Source organism: Bombus flavifrons, chromosome 7, assembly GCF_040668555.2.
Source record: "Bombus flavifrons isolate JBK064 chromosome 7, iyBomFlav1_principal, whole genome shotgun sequence".
In the NCBI taxonomy this organism is placed as follows: domain Eukaryota; kingdom Metazoa; phylum Arthropoda; class Insecta; order Hymenoptera; family Apidae; genus Bombus; species Bombus flavifrons.
In genome coordinates this window covers 7,159,652-7,181,161 of record NC_138448.1, presented here as the reverse complement: position 1 = coordinate 7,181,161, position 21,510 = coordinate 7,159,652, and the positions used below count along the sequence as shown (strand labels likewise).

The 21,510-nt window shown below is 41.4% G+C and overlaps 1 protein-coding gene across 3 annotated transcripts in view; it reads right to left on the bottom strand.

Annotated features, from left to right (window-relative positions):
- sv (paired box protein shaven) overlaps positions 1–21,510 on the bottom strand; it is a 143,195-nt gene that overhangs the window by 13,660 nt on the left and 108,025 nt on the right. For all 3 annotated transcript variants that reach the window (XM_069116518.1, XM_069116519.1, XM_069116520.1), the window contains 2 exons: positions 20,458–20,623; positions 14,588–14,785 (listed from right to left, as the gene is read on the bottom strand). In XM_069116518.1, the coding sequence (XP_068972619.1) occupies positions 14,588–14,785; positions 20,458–20,623 (364 nt within the window). The remainder of the gene's footprint in view (positions 1–14,587; positions 14,786–20,457; positions 20,624–21,510) is intronic.

Sequence of the window (21,510 nt, the reverse complement as noted above, 5' to 3'; positions counted from 1 at the left end):
AAGTTCAATTTTCTCCAGTTTACGGATACGATCAGAGCTTCTGTAATGTTTGTCTGATTAATTGTTGCAAATGGGCATATGTTGCTTTAATTGGATATGTTCTGATCGACGGACGTGTAGATACGTTTGCGAAGATATACTTATAGTGGAGAAGATAAGGAAATAGAAAGTGTATATTTTATAAAATTTCCCAATGATCAGAGACTTGGGTTATTCCCCTTCGGTTGATCGCCAGCTGTTCGAATCTTAAAACGTCTAACGTGCGTTCAGTTACGAAAAATCTGGTTGCCAGAATCAAGTTGGTCCTGAGTTATTAGGATATGATTTATACTAGCCAATAATTTAACAATTGCTAAAATATTGCGTAAAAGAGCCTTGATATCTTCATCTACTTTTACCATGCTCTTTCTATTCTCTTTCCGCTCTTTTCCACCAAACACCGTATTATAAAAGGAACAATAGCCGCATTGCAACAGGACGTTAATAGTCGGTTCGTGTTTTAATTACCAGTGTTTCGAATGGCTTTGATTTAGCCAGAAACGAAACGACCGATGCAAGGAACGATGGAAATCGTGGATCGTGTGTGTTCCGTGAAACGCGGCAAAACACAACGAGAGGGCCGGTGGTATAATGAGCGCGATCGACGATCTAATAAATGCTACGACGCCGAAGCGTCCGTACAACAGGTGCAGATTTTATCGGCGTACAGATGGTGCGAACCGTTGCCACACGCTGCGTTTCGAGAGCCAAATAAACGGCAGCTTTTTGAGCTGAAACTCACAGGCGTGCACGAGCCGCTTCCTATCTTCTAATTAGCATCGGGTTCGCTACGGTTTTGTTCGCTATCGATGCATTTATAAGTATCAACGACCGTTAACGATTCCCTACAGACGCAGTTTGTATGATTTATATAACTCCGCGAAATTTATTCGAAATTTACTCCGAGCACACGGACTGTTTAACTGTTCTTTCTTCGTTTAAATTACGATTTTTCGTCGATTTTTCAGCGAAAATTCTATTTCTCGGTTCTTCGTGAGCTGCAGGGAAGAGAAAATTGTTTAAAAGGAGCAAGAGCGTATTGATTCGATAGGGAAACAGGGAGAATGGTTGAAGCTAGCTGACAGTCCTTTATGGTTGGATGTCGACGGGAAAATCGAGCAGCGGATGGGAATAAAGTTCGTACGAAACCCCAACGTTCTGTCGTTAGGACAACGTCTTTCCCTTTTTAGTCTTTTATCTCTTCGTCCTTCGGTTTAGTCTTCTTCCGGATTTTTCGTATTTCGTTTAATCATTCAACTTTCTTTCCCATTCTATGAAACAAAAATCGTTACTGTCTTACGTGGTTTTTCATTTCGTTTTACGCTCTTGACCGATTGACATTTAACTGGATAGTATTGTTGAAAGATCTGTAAGATCTTGATAAAAGATTTCCCAGTCAGAAAGATTTTCGTAAAATCGTACACGTGCTAATTGATTCGTTTTCTTCCTCGATGCAATATATAGGTCGATCCAATCAGATATTCTTTTATCAAATTCCGAATAACCTTTTTCATTCTTCGTCCCAGAAAATTTCGATCAACCTTTACCCTTTCAATAGTACACTTTTTATTCGATACATTTTGCATATCTTTGAAATCCTCTTGCGTATCTCAACATAAGATGTAGGTCGATTAATCTAATCAGATATTTTCTCGGTTTATGAATAACTTCTCTTCGAAGTGACTTTGTAGCCCCACCATGGATGTAAGAAAGAGGGTAAAACTGTCGTTGCTGGAAAATCACATGGCGGTTTCCATTCACGAGGGGGAATGGGTATAGAAGCTTGCCAATCCTTCGCGGTGGCGAACAAGGAGCGAATTCACTCCGTCCCTCTGGCTTCCCCACGATGTTCCTCGTTGCTCTTACGACTACGACGCCTTGGAGAAGCAAGAGGTGGCGCCTGGAGGAAGGCCGAGCAGAATTATGAGGGTAGAGCGTGTCGAGGGTGCCACGTGGGAAGAAGCTATGCCTCCCCTGGCGCCATCAGATCGTTCCCCAACGGCCACTCCTGAACTAAACTGCTCGACTATCTACCCCGAAGTGCCACCAATCGCCTCTGCGAATTCAACTTTTCATAGCTCTCGTTTCAAGTTTCTGGATATCGTTCGAATATCGTCTAAATTGCGTTTAAACAAACAAACGGATACTTAAGTGATTCGTCTGATATTGAAATTGCAATTGATGCTTAAATTAGTTATTTATAATCGTATTGGATATTACGAGCATACAAGATGTAATTAGTGGTAGAAAATTCCTCTGAAATGTTTTCCTGCTAAATGTTAATTTCTCCAAAAACTAATATTTCTGTATTATGCTTCTACCTAATTGGAAACCCGCTTCCTATTTGTACCATCAGTTACACTCCATATATGTATGCAATATATTCGATACGATAAGAAATCATGAATTTTAACAAACAAATATTTCAAGCTAATTTGCTCGTATAAAAAAATTTCATCTTATATTTTCCATTTATCTCTTCATATAAAACTATTTTCTTCCTTCTGCTGATTCTTGACCACGTCGATTTCAGTATACTCTGTATACATTCCAAGAAATTGATTCGCCGCTGTAATATCCACGATTGTTTTCTTTGACGTTAGAATCGCATAAAACAGACCATCCTCCGGACCCTAGAGGGGATGAAGTCTATTACAGACGAACGCGAGCCATGACGTATGATGCATAACGGCTGGTAGCAACGTAGGTCGATACTTTAAGACGTTCCCCGGTCGCCTACCTTCTCTGGACCAACGTAAAATCGCAGAGACGTTCCGAGAGTAGTAGCAGCATAGTTCGGTGGCAGAGGATGAGGTTCAGCCGTGCCACGGCTCTGGAACCACAAACTTTAATGTTGGCATTACTTTTATGCGCGACTTTATGCCAAGTATCCCATCAAATATATGACCCAAGCTCTTGCACGCTTCCCGGGGGGCGAGCACCTCTGCAACCTTCCTGCTACCTTCCCTTTCCAACCCTCTCTCTCTCTCTCTCTCTCTTCTATATTCCACCAACCCCCGTTTCCACGCGCGGCTAAATTATTGCGAATAAAACTTTATACTCAAATTACCTCTACGCCAACTTTATCGCATTTCACCGGTACCAGCGCCACTCCTCCACCACCCTCTGACAGTTCTCTCCCTTCGTCGTCGTCGACGACGACGAAGCTCGTCGCTGGATGGACTAAAATTTTCTCCGACGAACAGGAGTTAATCTCTATGGATTAAATACCAGCTCTTATCGCTTCGATTTTACTATGGAGCTTTTCTTCATGTCTTCATTATCATCCCTTATGATCCATAAATTGTGACAGATCGAAGAACAAGAAGATCGATACTGGTTTGTAAGTCAGACCAATGGAAATTCTTCGTTTGTGAAAGAATTATTGAACAGAGGAAAGAGTGTAATTACAGCATTGGGTTCCATGTTGGACGTGGGTCAAGATCGAATCCAAGTAGAATGTAGAAGAGAATGTATATCAGGAATTCTGCTTTTGAATACAACGGATAGAAACGGTAGTTAGATACGTTTCGTTACAATCCCATGGAGGCAATTTTGAAACATAATAGGAATAGCGATGGCCAGCTCACGTAACATTTCTATACAATGCACTACGCGAACTTTCAACCTTTGATACTCATTAGTTGCGAAGGAAAGTCACTAAACGGAATATACTTATTATCATTGAAAATATCATAATTATGGTTTTATTCTCAGTAAAGATACAATAGCCCGTTCGTTGAACCACTTGCTCGATTATAACGAATAGATAGAAACGAATTCACGCCACTAATGCAGGGTTAAGAAGTTATTACGTGCTATTATATACATCTTCATGAGGATTGCGGGGGATTTCGGGTGGCTTTCGAGGATTTACCAGTCTCTTTCGGGGGCAGATGCTTCGAGCGTGCAACATCGGAACGGAACTCCCCTTTCTCTTTAACCCGAGGAGTCAAGGAGAGAGAGAGAGAGAGAGAGAGGATGGCGAAACGGTGTGGCAGGGTAAGGATAGAGATGGAAAAGAGAGAAATAAGATCGGAGAACGGGGATGTTGGAAAGGGAGGGAGAATCGCAGGGAACTATTTCGTTGAGCTGTAGACACAATACGGGACTCGCTCCACGGCCATTGTACGCCCTTCAGAGGAGCACAATGGCTGGAAAAGGTGTATCCTGATATTCCGCCACCTCTCGAGAGGCTGTAATATACCCCGGGACCGTGCTGTACTTGCCGCTTCTCGGTGTAGTACGGTGTGATTCTTGAACAAAAGCTACGGAGGAGGAAGCGGGGTTTACCGTTTCTCCCGCCAGTGTTATCTTTCACGGCGGGCTTAATTATTTTTTTCTGCTTTCTTACCGCGATCATGACCCCCGCTCGTACCAATCGACGCAGTTTACCTCGTCATTTACCTCGTCGAATTTTTCCCTCCCTAGCTCTTTCTGTTCTTCCGCTTCCTTCTCTCTATCTCCTTGGCGAAGACGAATTGTTTCTCGAACGAATAATAACGAGAGGAACGTTCGACGTCTAGAAGTAATTCGTTGTAAATTCGCGCTTCGCCGTGTCGCAAGAAACACGCTTCCTTGTATGACGAATAATCGGAGGAATATTCGATTTCTACGAGTAATTTCCTGCTTCATCATTCATCGTGTCGAAAGAATGGAACGTTTCTTCCCTGAAGAATAATCGGAAGAAGAATCGACATTCGGGGAACAGTACAACGTAACTGAAGAAGGGTTGGAAGAATAATTGAAACTGAATGATTGTAAATGAAAACATTATTACGTACTTCTCTTTTAGAAAAGAGATAAGCCGAAGATGAACTTCACGCGGAGGAAAAGCTGCAACTACGTTCCACCCTCACGAAAGAAACAAAATGTTTCTCTTCTGACGAATAATCGATGAAATAACCAATGGATCTCGACTTCCAGCGCTAACTGATGTAAACGAAGAAATAATACTCTCATCTGTTACGTATATCCCAGAGTCGATTCTTCAGAATCGTACGAATGATAGTAAGGCCTTCCTGGATCTGCAAGGGTGTGTCGAGAGCTATGTCTCCACGTTAGGAAGTCAGGTATAGGTTAGATTAAAGCAGAGCACCGTGGTACGGTACCCTAGTACCGCATCGTAGTCAGTTTGATGAAGTGTTCCCTTGGTCGGTACCAGGGACGAGTATATTATTATATCTGGGGACGTAGTTCGCATTGTCAAACAGCAGCTGCCCGTTTCGTACACACAACTATATTAACTGTGACACCCTACAACCACCGTGAAACTACTCACTTGTATTCTACGTGTTTCCGTGTACATGTTAACGCGTATACACATAGCTAGCCAAAAGCGTGTTTGCGTGTTTGTTTGCGATGGCTGGAGTACTAGCAACAAAAGCCGCTCTTCCAACAATGATACCGGCAAGTCAACAGTCACGAGGATCCTCTAAGCACAATGTAACACACGATTTATAATATATCGTCTCGGAACGACACCTCTCACCCCTCGACACGCAGCGAAGAGGACACAGTTCTATCTACAAGCCATTATGCGTTTCGAGGGCATCTAGATTTATGCGAGAGTCGTCGAATCCTATAGAGTTGTCGATCCTTCAAATTCTTCCGGTATTTGGTCCCGGTCATTTGCATTTCGATGCAAATTTTAAGGTTCGCGTTACGCCATGATGATCTTCACGACACTGAAAAGCCCCGGATGGCTTGTCGTTGTCGGTTAAGTCTTTTCGTCAACAATGATGTCAAGTGGGACACTTTAATCCCCATTTTTCTAGTTATTAGACCCCATTTACATTCATTTTCTGATGGAAATTTGCGTTGGTTGGATCATGGTTGCTGTTACGAAACGACGCGATTCCTATTATCGCGCGAATAACACGTTCGGTGCTTTCTTTTTTCCACAGACGAGCATTCTTAGTCTATGTTTGTAAGTTTCGTTCGGTTTATCGGACATCTAAATTTTACATTTATGTAAGATGCTACAGTGTTTCGGCATTACTAAATATTTAGTATGAACTGATTTTAATGAATGAACCATTGAATAAAAAGAAACATACGTGAGAGGTATGGAGAAGTCAATAAGACGTTGAAGGCAGAAGAAATATAAAGCGTACAATGTATCGTTGAAACATCTATTATTTTAACGAGCGATGCATTGAAAAAATAGATAAAAAAAGCTACTTGAAAAATTACATAAAAGATCGTCTTATATCTTGACTTATTGAAGTGCATTGAAACGTTTGATTACGTTACGAAACGATTGATATTACGTTAATAAATGAATAAATAATTTTTAATAAGAAGAAAAACGTCTACTGCTAAGCAATATAAATACTTTGGTGTAGACTATCTCGTTTGTAAGAGATCATAGATGGCAAAATCTGAGTTGAAGCACGCGAATCGTAGTAGTAGAGTGAGTTGCCATTTTGTTCCACGTTCGATCACGAGGCATATTACGCCGCGCGCAATAATATTCGATTAAACTTCTCCGTGATTACTTCATTGGAGATAGCCGATTAATCTTCGAATATTCGATGGTTCATTAACTGTCAATCATCGGGCGTCATCGGGTTATTAAACGGCTGTATCGGCGAGTCATCGTCGGTCAACGCGCAAATGCCGTCCTTTCCTCGTTAGCGATATCGTAGCGTTGTAATAGTTTTCGTGTTAGTCATGATGGCATTGTTCCATCGCAATGAAATTCAACCGAATGTTTTCACCGTGGGATATTAAATCGGAGTTGCGAGCTCCGTTGACGGTTTCCTTAATTACTCGCGTCATAAAAGTTTCTTTAACTTCGTCCATTCCGCTTTCCATTTCACCTTCGCGTGTCCGCCTTTATCCATTCGAGATACGATCGTCCGTACAGAGAGGCAACTGTCAATTAAGCAACCGAAATAGGATTTCGAAACATTCGGACGCAGACTCGAGGCATAGAGCATTCAGTCCTCAAGTAAAAATGTACGATTTAATCGTTTGTCTATTAGCCTGGTTCATTTTGATGCAATGCTATTGTAATAGTTAATTGGTGGCATCCTGTACTTGGTTTTTATTGTTTTTATCGTTCTAATATAAACAACCGTATTGTATAGTGTATCATATGAAAGTAAAGTTTGAAATAATAATATAATTTTGCTTATATGAACCTGTTGGGGGATTAACGATTTATACCACTAAAGTTCCTAACATCTATAAATGTTGGTTCATACAATGGAAGTTCACGTTCAAACAAACAGATGCAATCGACAGAAGTTTATTTAATAAGACACTAACTACAATTACCTTCAAGTATGTGAATTCGTATAAACGAAATTCTATCGCATAACAAAACTGTAACACGACACTGGATCATTTCCGATCTTCGAGGATTAAACAACAGGGACATGACCCATTTCTTAAAGAAGTCACTGTAAATGCCACAAATCAGGTTTCTACTGCGATTTCATCACAAATTCCATATCAATTATGTTTCCGCAAAGAAAAAGTAAAATTATTCGATAAATCGTACATGTTCTTCGTGCAAAATCTCGTAATCCGTGGCAATTCACGTGCAAGCGTGGGCGATTGCCGCCACGGCAATGACGATAGTCGTCCGGTAGGAGGATTTTGACGGTACAGTGGCCGAGTAACTTTAGTATTCCAGCTCTCGGCCAAGAACAAAAGGGGACGAAGCATTATGGGCTGGCAGAGTAGGCGGCCATCCGGTTTCATTGCGGTTCCGTCTGTCCTCTGACGTTTCCACGGCAACCTGGATTGCGTATCTCGGCCGGCGGCCTGGTCCTCTTCGTCGTTGTCTTCGTTGTTGTGGTCGTGGCCGCCGTCGTCGACGTTCAACCCCTGAATTCGTCTTTCTCTCTCTATTTCTCTTTCTCTATGCTACGCAGCATCGTTTCCCTTGGTTCGACGCCGGGGACACGAAGGATACCGTAATTGTAACTTCATTTGAGGCTAATTTCGACCGAGGGGGGCTATGATGAAACGCGGTAATAATTGCGTTATCCAGACAAAGGACGGTTATGGATACGCGCCGCCGCCACTGCCGCAGCTCTCAACGTGGAGCATCATCCCCGGATCCTCCGACCAACCCCGAGGGTGCTCCCGCTTTACGTAGGAGGGGTCTATCCGCGCTCTGTCGCTCGTTCTGCAAATATGGCTGCTTCAACGAAACTTCACCGCGCCACGGTGCACCATATTGTTTCCTTCCGACCGCGTGTGCCGCACTTAATCGTCATATCGTACGAGATTTCACCTTTGACTCGGTGCCAATTTTAATTCTCAGTAATTGTAATTTTCCTCTTAATTTTTACTTTGATATCAAAGTCAACCAAATATTATTTTAATTCCACTCTTCTTCGAAAAGTAAAGAATTGACACAGACAGCGATAATGGATATATCTCGGAGGCAAGATCTCCTGATTTTATCAATTTTGCCTGTGTTTCAAAGTCAATCAAAAATCTAACTTTCTCAAAAAGTAAAAAATTTATAGAAAAAGTCATATATCCCGGTGTCGTGAGAAAAAGTATCAAAGGAAAAATGCTTCGCTTCCTTACCGAAATCCTATAGTGTGCAGCGACTCGTCAGCTACAAAGAGGGAAGACGATTCCTCCCGCGGAGTCGATGGAATGGTAAATAAGGCAGTCGGTGGGCAGGCGTTATTTATGGCGATGTAATTTAATAAGCGAAAGATGAACAAGGGAGATACCGGTGACGCGGAGCGGAAAGTCGAAAGTGGCATGAAAGTAGCAGCCATCCTATTGGCCACCCTTGTCTCTGGAGTCGCGATGTATAGCCGGCCATATGGCTCCGCGGCGTTCGCTGCTCCTGCGCCAAGCTGCGAGGTTTCCGGGGGTGCGAAATGATATGGAAGTAATGGAGAGCAAGGCGCAGAGCCTGGTGCCTCCTCCACGGGAGATTGACCCGGCACGATAGGAGAAAAAGGAGAGCGCTTGCTACACGTTCGCGATGACAGATTGATACAATTCCATCGAGAGATTCCGAGCGACAGATTTCCTACCAACTGTTGTTGCCTATGCTGGTCATTACGTCGAATTAAAGTTACGGAGGTGGAGAATGATGAATCGACCCTGACGATCAACGATTCCGATTTCGTTTCAAAATTTATTCTTCAACCTGTTAACTCGTGTGTTAATAGCGGAGCCATTAAATTCGATTCTAGATTTGGACTTTAGTAATAAGTTTAAATAAAACGAAATAATTTTGATGTAAAATTAGTTGACGAGACGTTCAGTCTCAAAATTGTTCTGTTACAAAAGACAGAAATTATTTTGTTTTCCAACATACAGCCTTCGCGTGTTTCTGTTATTATATTAATTATTATTATATTTATGTTATTATAGCCATTCTATTATTATGTCAATAGATATTTGTTCTGCAGCTCGGACAATTTGACACCAGAAGATTTAAAATACGTCTGAATATAAAGCTAAATATACAGTCACGTGTAGAAACGTGACGAATGAAGTCGTCATTGGCTAACAGGTTAAGAGGTAGGTTCGATGAAAGTAATGTTCACGAATGAAATAACAGGAAGTCGAGGGAGTCATCCTCCCTTAGGCCGATACTATCGACTCTGTGGAAGCCGCAAGAAAGGGCGAACGCGCGAGGCACACGCGAGACCGTGACGTCTCGGGGGTTGCGTCGAGGAAACGAGAAGAAGGAGGCTGTGAAGCCGGCGTAAAGCTCTCGGGCGAACCTCGCTCCTTATCGATCTGCCCCTGAGACTTCCTCCGCGGCCGAAAGGAGGAAGGCGTTCGGGGAGAAACGTAAAGAGAAACGCGAGAGATAGAGAAGCAGAGAGTCGAGCCTCTACACGTTCGATTTCGTGTACGTGTGTGTTAGATAGACCTCAACTGAGAGCCGGCTACTCGAGCGTGACTCCGCAGCCGAAGCTGAGCCTATCAATATTTCCTCCCGAAATCCGCCGTTGTACCATCGCAGCAATTTCTCTTTTCTTACTTCCCATTCAATCCAACCCTTCGTGATATTTTTCTTCTTACAATGTTTATTACAAAACGAATTGCTCTTCGTGTTTCTTTACTACCAATTTACTAGGAGTTTCATTCGTGTAAGAACTTTCATTAACACTAGAACTACTTAGTCGTGGGTTTTCTATGTTCGTAATTATTAAGATCACGCAGGTGCTTTTCACAAAATTAATATTGTTCCTTGTGAAGGTGGAAATATGATTATTTTTAATGTTTACCACACCGCTTTAATCGTAATAATTTACGTAGGAAATATTTCGGTACACATTAAGCATCGATGGGTGTAGTGTCAAAGAAAATAGAGTCGATATAAATTCGACAAGTGAAGGATGGTACTAGGATGAGAATAAAATGGATGAATAGAAGGGAAAAAGAAAAATTGCCCGATTTATTCAGCGTTGTTGAACGATTAAACGTTAACAACGCATTATGAATAAAAAGGATACGCGGTTTGAAACGATTAGACACTGTCATTTTCATTTTTGTCACTCCTTCTACCTATATATCTTTTTTAAAAGTCTGTCTGAAACATGTATCATAATGAAATAACGAAGCCTATCATATCATAATGAAGCCTATACAAGTTCGCGTCTTTAGCCTTAGAATGAAAAAATAGAAGAGAAAATAGAAGATGATACGATAGAACCGTTCATAATATTAATTTACTTAATACATATATACAAACATAATACAAACTGAAGAAACCCAATATATTAATTTCGATAAAACAGTGATTTAATTCACGCATGTCTCTTTGAGGAAGACAGTGTCGTTAGTAGAAATTGGAAAATTAAAGAGTAACAGGGTGGTGAATAAAGGAAAGAATGAAAAGAAAAGAGGGAAGGTTGTTCGGTCGATTCAGCAAAGTAGAAACAAGGCTCGAACTGTTACCGTCCAATCTTGGCCGCGTTTTTCGCCTGTTTTTCCGCGCCCCTCGATCCCGGGTTGATACTCAGGATATATATCTGTTATTTTTCGCGAAAGCCACTCCATTATTTCGCTCTCCTCGGCCGTTGGTTTTTTACCGCGGTGGCCAACGTCCCGGTTCCTTTCTCTTCGTTTCTCCGTGTCTCCCGTTCGCGGCCGGTCTCATTCCGAAGTGCCCCGGCAAAAGCAGGACAATACATTATATTAGCCGTATCATTATTTCTCCGTACGAAAGCTAGCTCGAAGCTAGAAAAACCGAGACACGGTCATAATGGGAGAAATCCCAGCGTTACTCGCTACCCTCATATTCTCCTGTTTTCTGCCTTCGACCAGAGAAATCTTGCTTTGGAACCGTTTGTGTGTTTCATCAGTTTTGACTTTTTCTAAACGAATTCTTCTGGAACATCCTCCATCGATGTGTCTTATCATTTTTCTCGTCATTCCTCTATAATATCGAAACATTCAGAATAGTCAAAAAAAGAATTTGCACGTTCTTAAGGAAATTTTGGAAATTTACCGCAATGCATTTTTGGGGTTGTACATTTCATTTTGATCGCTTTGATACAAGTTTCATATTTACAGCGTTAACTGCTCAATTTTTTCAGCTTACAAAGAAACTGTAATTCCTAGACATCTACTTTTCTATAATACCGAGAGTCTCCGAATGAAATATCCATAAAAAGTCAAAGTTAATTTTAAGAAACTAACATTCCTACGCTACTGAATCAAATAAGCAAGTATTTCTCGACATTTTATAGCCGAGTTTTTATAGCTTCCCAGAATTTCATCACAGAAACCCTTTCACAGGAAAACCATTTCTTCTCGTACAAATTCCTATAATTTTGCAAAATGCTTAAAAGTCATTAACGACTGAAAATCGTATGAAAATCGATTTCTCGGTCGATCCTCGAACGCGATCAATCGGCGTAAACAATCACTTAAGGGCATCCGTGGAGCACGTTTTCCGTTCCGTGCATTTCAGGTAGCGAAGCATCGGGCGCGTTTCTATCCATTGCTCGGCGAGCGGAAATACATTTACCTACACGTAGACACCGGCGGAAGGTTGCGGGCTCGGTGTACGTGAGTTGGTGAAGGTAGGTTAGATAGGTGCATATAGATAGCGAAAGGTGGGTAGGTAAGTATCCGCGGGGTAAGTTTTTCCAGGCGATCTGCTCTCCGGATTCAGATCAATACCCGCCATCTGGGCCTTGGGTCGGGGATACGGACAAGGAGGAAAAGGAGAAGTTTCGATGGAGAGAAGACGGAGTGTTAGACAGAGATAGAACGAGGAGTGGAGAAGGTGGAGGAGTCACTCGAGCAACAAGCCACCACGCCGCACCCTCCGCTGCAATCCTAGACACATCGAAAACCTCGGCCAGAAAGCAATTCCTGTACCTACATACGCCCACGTTTCACGCTATCGTGGCTATCACGACACCATCCACGTCCTCCTCGTCGGAAGAATGGGAAATATGCGCGCGCGACCAAACTTCGCTCTGCAGATGATATTTAGCTCGAAATTCTTGTAAATTGGCTGCCGAAAGAACGTGGCGGAAAATTATCGTATTTTAGAAACTTTAGCGTTTGATTTTGCGACCGCATGTACAACTGCTTGTTCGCTTCTTTTTTTACATTATTCGTAGATATGACGAATTTACTGATTATTCGAGAACATTCGTATGTACGTGGTAATGAATTTTCTAGAGTTTATCTTCGAGAATTGTAAATATACAGTATACAGTCAATCATAAAAGTCTTCTAAAATCGTCATTTTACAAAGAGGCTATCTTTATTGAAATAAAATGGTACAGAACTTTCGTTGCAAAATTAACCTGTTTTCTACCAAGACGATTGGGTTGCTTTATTATTTCCTTATCTGCTAAGAAATAAACATGACGTTATGTGTACTTGTTCTCTCCAAATAACGTGTGTATACTATTCGAGATGTACAGTACAGTGGATGAAGACTTTTGCGAGTACAATATCTCTTAACAGAGGTGTAAATGCTGACGAATATTAGATATAGTTAGCAGACAACGTTTCGAACGAGATGAATCAAATCAAAATTCCTCTTCTGGAGGAATTGAAACTGAAAATCAAGATCCCCCAACCTGACCAAAGCCTCGTAAGTTCAACTCCGTTGTCAGCAGACATCTAAATATCCCTGAGTACCACTTCCGCCTAATGCGGGCCAACTAATTTGCGTGCGTTTCCATTAACGCTGGTGGCTGCCGGAAATCGCGTTAGTGGATTTCACTTGCGCCAACCAATTCGATTCGCATTACGCTCGATTACATTATCAGACCGGCGGCGTGTTCGAAAGTGGCGCAGGGTGAAGAAACGATGAAGTAGTAGATGCGTACAGGGGGCGTCGGATGAAGCGGGAGATAAGGTCTTAAGTAGCGACTGATTAAATCTCGGGACATATGTGTGCCGATCAATGGTACCCCAGTGGTCTCTCTTCGCTCGCTTTCTCTCTTTCTTTTCCGCGTACTTCACCGTGCTGGCTTTTCTGTTGCTCGAAAAGGGGATCCACTCGCTCAGTTTGCGCGGTGCTGATACGCTGTAATGCCGTCTCATGGGAGCTCACTCCCCGTTCCATAGGGCATCCCTTTACCCGTGGATACTCGTGTTCCTAGCCACGCCACCTCTCCCCACCCCCTGGTTGCTCGATCTATTGGGCGACGTAAAAACACTTGAATTAATCGGCCCCATTCCCGAAGGAACCTGCGAAAGGTCAATAGGATCGGGGTGACGGACCGGCTCTCTGCACACGCTTATCTCGATGCACGGGACGTGGGGATGATTCTTCCTCGTCTCCGAGGATAACTAATCGCTCCCATTGCCGCTCACATCAAGCATATGCTCTGTTCGCACGCCCTTCTTGCTTTCTTCAATCGTTTTCCACGATAAATTTCGTGTCTCGACGAGTATCCGTTCATCGATTTTGAGATGACGAAGAATCGGTTTGATCTTGATTCGGACGAACTTTGTGAACGATGAAAGGAGAATCTTTGTCCGCACTTTTGCGAGGATCGTAGGAGGAATCTATTTAATTTTGCAAAGACTCGATTCTCGTGCTAATATGTAAGTATATTACGTAGATTATGGAATTTTTGTGCGAGTTTATAAATTTATGAAACGTCTGTTATTAAATGTTATAACAAGTAGCTACCCTATTTTCGATATTCTATATATCTGTGCATCTTTGAATTCTCCATGAACGAATAAACGTTCCAGTCTATTTATAAGGGACGTACGATCTAAGAAGTTATTTGCTCGTTCATTGCTTTGAAATAATTAGCGACATTTAATGCTAGTTATTACGTTTCCCCGCAACAAATAAAGTAAGTTTCTGCAGGTCAATTATTAACAACTTTGAGGAGAGGAAAATTTCTTATATCTATTTCAATTAGAACGATAATTCATAAGAGGTAATCATATTTGAAACCGAACTCTTCAACTTTTCATCCTTGTCTTTATTAAACAATCTTATAGTTTTATAATTAACCGAAAGTTTGTAGTTTTATAGTTTCGTAGATCTCGGTCAGATTACTGGATTTTGTATTAATTGGTCGGTTTTGATTAATCTGACGGGAAAATTTGGACTCACCGATTGATCGAGGAGACGGATGGCACGTTGTCTTGCGAGCAAATGCCTTCAGCAAGCAATCGATCCCTGATCTCCCACGCGAACATTGTCGGATTGTCCCTCTTGTAGTTAGCGATCGCTTCGACCACCGGTGGAGTTGCAACCTTCGGTTTCGAGCCGCCTATTACACCAGCCTTGAAGCTGCCGGTTTCATAATACCTGCGAACAAAAAGAAAAAAGAAACCAACTCGATGGATCTATGTCGCGATTCTATTACATTCTTACGTCTACGTGACTTTTCAAAATCGTTAACGCTAACCGTCTACTATTTCCATCACCTTTAGAAATCTCCATAACCAACCAGAAATTCGATCCTACTACACTTCCAGAAACTATTGTAAGAATGTCAGGTTGTGAGCAGACTTTTTAAGAACAGAAAATAAAAAGAATATTTAAAAGTAACGTAGTAAGTAAACTGCGGATTCTTATGCAATTTTACATCTTTTTGAACATAACCAAAGTAATGGAATTTAAATAGGAACTTGTTTTAGTCACCAAATATTTGTGTTATAAATATTATAACAAATACTTTGACGAATTAAATATTACATACGATCTGCACATTTCTGCATTTTAAATTTCCCATAATTGCGCAAGCATTCACGGTCTAACAATGAAGAATGATTTTTACTTGGTTATCTTTGAACTCTCGCTCTTGACGTTTCTTCTCTTCATTCATTCTCTTATTTCTTCAACGACTAATACAAAACTCCCACTCCTTTCGATCATACCCATTTAAAGATTTCATACGCATGCCACAGATTCTTATCACATACGGCTACATTTTTACAGGACACCGTACGTTCTAATTTACTCGTACGCTAATTTTCCAAAATTAGCACAAATATTCACCAAATTCCCAGTACGTATCTTTCGTCATTCGCACAAATTCTCACTGTCACGTAATCTTCAAACCACGATATCAAAAGAGACTGCACCCCATCCCAATTTTTTCCGATCGAATGGAATCAAAGGGGGCGAGAATGGAGAAAGAGAGAAACGGCTGGTTTTTCCCGCGACGTGCGGCCAATGCCGGAATAACGAATCGCCGTCCAGCAGCGCGTCAACGACCGGCTGTTTTAAAACAAACGGCTTCTGCCTCTACCCTGTGTTTCTCCCTCTTCTTTCCCTCCATTGAGCCCTCCCGGCGCGTGTATGCGCGTGCGATGGCCAATCGCGATTGGCCCGCCGTGAACGCGCCCTTTGTGCCTAATTAGTTAAATAATATCTTCGCTGGTGCTTAAATTCAATTACGGGAGAAAGCCCGCAATAATGGTCCGCTTGTGGGCCGCCTTGATGGATGTGGGTCCGCCGCCGGCGTCGACTCATGCTCGTTCAAACTGTCGGCCAATTTTGTGCCTCTCTCATTCTCCCTTCGTCTCTTTCTACCTTTTTCCTCTTCCATCGCTCGTTTTAAAAACAAAAAAAAAAAGAAAAAGAAAAAGAAAAGATAGAAATAAAAAAATAAAAAAACATTGACCGGTGAAATTCAACGGTGTCGTTGTCAATTTTCAATGTGTTTCTTTTGAGCGTGATACATTTGAGCTCGAGTATGGTGTCGGTTGACGTACACGCGGCTCGTTAAAGCGTGAGAAGTTGATTCGAACTGGCTCGATCGACGCGACGACTGTCGCTGTCAATTCCACGGAGGAATTAGCGATTTACGGGGAAACCGGTGTTGTCAGGTAGCGATGTCAGTTATGGAGTATGTGATAGTCGAAGAGAAAGCGGTCATAATCGGTCGAGGGAAAGCTCGAAACCGATCCGCCACTGTTGGCAGATTATCGGGGATTGTTGCTTCGATCGAGATTCGTTACGAGGAAATAACGAAATGATAGATTCTCTATATTATTTTGTACGTATCGGTTTGTATAATAATATCGTACACGTTTCTTTAAGAGAAGGGAATCTCTTATATGTATAAGGTCTGTTTAATCAACTAATGTACACATCATCTTGTTGTATCATCTTGTATGATATTGTATCAGATTGTATGACCTTACAAATGGATTGACTATTTTCCTAGCGCATATTTTGGAATGAATACAGTTTTCTGAATATTCACGTATCAACACTATTTATTTATCTATCTATACGTTCCTCTATATACGTAATGTGTACAGATTTAAATAATACAATTATAAGCAATATTTATTCATATCACTTGTCATATGTTTATTTACTGTCAACACAAGTAAGTTTTCTTTAATATTTCTCGAAAGATAACGGTAAGAGACGAACGAACTTACAATCATATTTGATTCTATAATATTCGATAGGGGGCAACCACTTGTATCGCACGTTAAATCGTGTCACGATGGTTCAACAATGTATCATTCGGCAATATTCACCCCGAACAAAAAATGATCGCGAACCTGTTACAGTCGAAAGCGTCGGAGGGGTCTTTTAAACGATTGGGGCCATTTCGCCCCGTTTCGAAATTATTACGATTATATCTGGCGTAAAACCCCATTCCAGGTCCACATGGCGATGCTCACTTATCCCTACCGTCAAATGCCCATTACGTTGCGCAATTACAATTTTTTAAATTGACCAAGCTATGACCATTCGCCCTATTCCCATTAATTTTGGTTTTCAGTTTAATCGTTGATAGTTCAATCGACAAATTTTCTTTTTTTTTTTAGATCTCTTTCGTGTAACATTATCAGGTTGTTGGAGAGAAGATCGAGTCAGGGATGTTTGGGAGGGTTTAACCTCCCAGAAATTTTGAAAATTTCCGTATATTACGAGCTTTATGTAGACTAAAGTCAATTAATTTTTTTATGTTTCTAAACTATATTCGGGAGAACATTTTGGCTACGTTTAATTTCCTATTAATCGTATTTAAAGAAATATATTATTACAAATTATACATGTTGTAAGAAATTCGTGTTTTTAAAACCAGCTAAAATTGGCCGAATAAAATTAACTGCAGAGAAGTTAGTCATTATTGAAGGAACGTTTCTCAAAAATGTTTTAAGAAGCCACTTTATGCATCCGTTATGATAGACGTTTCTCCGTCAAACGAGGGTTGGCGCGAACTTTTCAACGCTGTCTCCGTGAACCATCACCTAGCCAGGAACCGGCGTTTCCGTTTCGTTTGTGCATGTGCGTCGAAATTGTCGCGATTCCGCGAAAATCCGGGGCACACGATGTCGCGACGTATCAGTGGCGCGTGACTGCGTAAAGCTTCGGTGTTAACAGCGTCTCGTCGCCGAGGTCTACGACCGTTTTCACCGCAGTTTCGCTAGAAAAAGTGACTATAAACTTTGCACCTTGTAAAGTTACAAGCGTACGAATAGTAGAAATAGGAAGTCCAAGTTAGACGTCGTTCGAAACGTGACGTTCGTGTCTTTGGAAATGTAGAAGAAATATTTGGAAATACGTAATTTAGAATTATCGAATCTATTACAATAAGGAATTTAGATATAACATTTCACAAATTTATAAATATCGCATCGTTGAAAAGTAGAAAAATATTAAAATGATTTTTATTCTTTACTTTCTCTAGACAATTATTTTCGATGCCTTTCGCGTGGATTAGAAACTTTAGCGTTAATCGTAACTTCTTTATTCCTGACGAAACACAGCCAGAAAAATAGGAATTTCAGCTGCGGTTTCTAAATTTTAATTTACCAGGCGTAGATTCAGAAAAAGCGAGAAGTGCCAGCGAAAAAGTAGCAATTGCTCCATCCTGGTTGACTTAATTTATTCTTACTTGGTGTTTTTGAATAAGCGATTAGGAAATCGATTGCGAAACAGCGGACGTTGAACCGCGTTTTCTTTTAAGTTTGATTCACACGTCGCTCACCACCGCGACTTATCGATCTGATCGGCTGTAAATCCATTGAAAAATAAGTGCACCACTCGACGTTAATATAGCTGTTAATTTCTGTTTATAACACATTGCCGTTAATACGGTTGCGCAATAAATCGTTTCGACATCGCGCGTTTGATTAAAATCGTCCTGGATTTACGATTAATCGCGGACCCACAGGCAATTTCGTCTGAATAAATCTCGCTAATTTTCTGCATCGAACTCGGCCACATGGGAAAATTTCTCTAATGATCCTGTCGGTGTTCCAGGAACGAACATTTTCACGTTTACTTATGGTTTATAAAAGCGCGAACCGCGACCGATTCTTAAGTAGAATGGGTATGTAGTAGTCAGACGTCAAACTTCACTGATGATCACGTACTCCTACGTATTTAAAATTTCAAAATATTTGAAAAATTTACAACGCAAATATCATACGAATATATCTGTTCCAAAAAACAAGATAAACGCAGGTTTGTTATAAATTTAACCTTTTACAGATAATTATAACAAAAACATAGAAATCTTTCTGTGAAAGTGTAAGTTTGCTCACAATTTTCTCAGGTCAAGGATTGCATACTGCGAAATTCTTGTTTATTATTTCCTCGATAGAAATTTCCTTACTGAGAATGCTTCTAAAATTCATCGGACGTTATTCTAAAGATCCCTTTCGTCCCTAAAGATACCTATCAACACGAGTGATTTCACATTTCCGAACGCATCGAGGGTAATAAACTGTTCAAATTCGCTTCGCATGAAATCCAAAGAAAAAAGATAGGAAAATCCAGGGGATGGTAACTTGAGAAGCAATAAAGTAGTAAATAATCCAGCCGGCCTATTACACATATACAGGGCATATACGTGAAAGAGCTGGCTATATACGACAATGATATTCTACCGGCGGGGACGTATGACATTCGGGCCATCAAAACGGCACGAGGCCACCCGTTATGTAACGCGGGGCGGAGGGTGGAAAAAACATGGAAACCGCATATCGTCGCACCCGCTGGCACCCCCCACCGCGGCCGGAACAGGGGTGGTTCCTTCCTTCCGGCGTCGCAGTTTTCGTCCCTGGGTTCGTTCGCCTCGTGCTCCTAACAGCGTCTTTAATTAAATCACTCCCGAACCAGTATTGGTCTACCTTTTTTTCCTCGCCTCCTCGTGCACCCTATTCTCTCCTTTCTGTCTTTCCCTCGACCATCGCATCTTTTTCTTCGTTTCGGGTATCCATGGCCACTTCGAACACATGGGAACTACAGCGTTACGTCTGCCATGGAAAATTTAATCTTCCACTAAATCATTTGCGCCATCTCGTCTCTTGTCTTTCGTCTCGAATTAACGAATTAGACATTCATCCAGCTGGTACGTTTTCCTTTTTTTTTTTTTGTACAAGAGAATCTTTATGATGATTTTTAATCAAAGTCTTGCTATTGACGCTGCCTGATTATTTGATATGTTGTTAGTTGCGTTTCTTCGAAGAGAAAGTTCTTTCGAAGAATTAATAGTAATCAACGATATATAAATGAAGTCTGTCGCTAACAATATCATAACCCAAAGAATTTCAAAGAATTGTTATCTAGACATTTGTCCAACAAGATCGAAGGAAAACGTGTATTATCCTCAAAACGCAAATGAATTCCTACTCAATTATTGCAATTCTACGAAATTAGGTCTCCTTCCAACAACAAAAAATTCTGATCAATTTGCAACATACCTATTCAGAATCTAACTCGTCGAACAAGCTGCAAAGAAACCAATCTTCCGTCAACTACCATTCAAACTTGTCATTCGTTCTTTCAACACGTAGTTCTTCATTCATCAACCAGTCGGTCTTAGAAGAATCATGCATCGATGCAGTGACAGGAGGATGGAAGAATCGATGGAGGAAATCGCCAAAGCGCCAAACGACGGTAGAGCAAAAAGCAAGTCTGTTGCCGTCGGGACACCACGGGGGTTGCGGTTGTAACGGATACGACGGAGGTCTGGATGGCGCCGGAACGGTGTCGGTACTCACCTCGACAGTATCTTGGATACACAGCCGTGAGATACCCTGAGTTGTCTGGAAATGTCGCACGGTCGGACGCCGCTGTGCGCTAGCTCGACGATCCTCTGCCTGACTACATCCGGTAGGGGCCTTCCGTTCACGAAGACGCCGCCGAGCTGGTTAACTCCGCCGTGGCCTGGAAAATGGAAATCGATAATGCATTAGCTCGAGAGGATACCGTTTTACGAAACGTCCAGGTCGAACTTCCGCGATTGGAGAAAGATCGCGACCGACCTTAGCATTAAAGATCGATTTTACTTTTACACTTTGGATTACTAACTGTTTGCTTCTTACGATTTGAGCTTCTTCTTAGTTGCTCTTAAAATTTCTTCTAGTGTTGGATCGGAAATGGTATAAATTCATCGTGCAACGAAATATTTGTAGCCTTATGATCTAAAAATCACTTGTTACTTCATGGATCAGTCGAATAACTCCTAATGAATGTCGAATTGATAGCGTAGCGATAGCGTTAAAATATGATTTCTGTGTGTGTACAACGATAGAATTTCATAGAATATTGTTAATAGGCTCCATTTAGTTTTATCGATTTTGAATATACTGTAACGAACCGTTTTTGCTCTTGACTTATTTACATCGTGCTTTATTAACGGACTCGCATATATCGATCAAATATTTCTCGCTACTTTTAATAAACGCTGTACGTACATTTATATACTCTGTTCGATCCTCTGATCGAATCATTCTAGATAGGGGCAACCAGTAGACACAATATATACTAAAACCTCGTAATTCAGTGACCCATTCTTGTATGAAAACATTTTCTGTTCCCCAATTCCCCTTCGAACGAGTGCATTTGCTAATAATGGAAGCAACGTGTGCCAGAACATTCGATTTTCCATCCCACACGCTACTGTTCGTTCTCTTCGCGAGACGACTTTATTTTCGCGCATTACGGTCTCCTAACGCGTTAACTTCGATCTAATATCGTAATGGAGGGTCCTGGACCGCGACATATGTCCCCGTGTACGTGCCAGCGCACCGATGATTCGATGATCAGCGCTG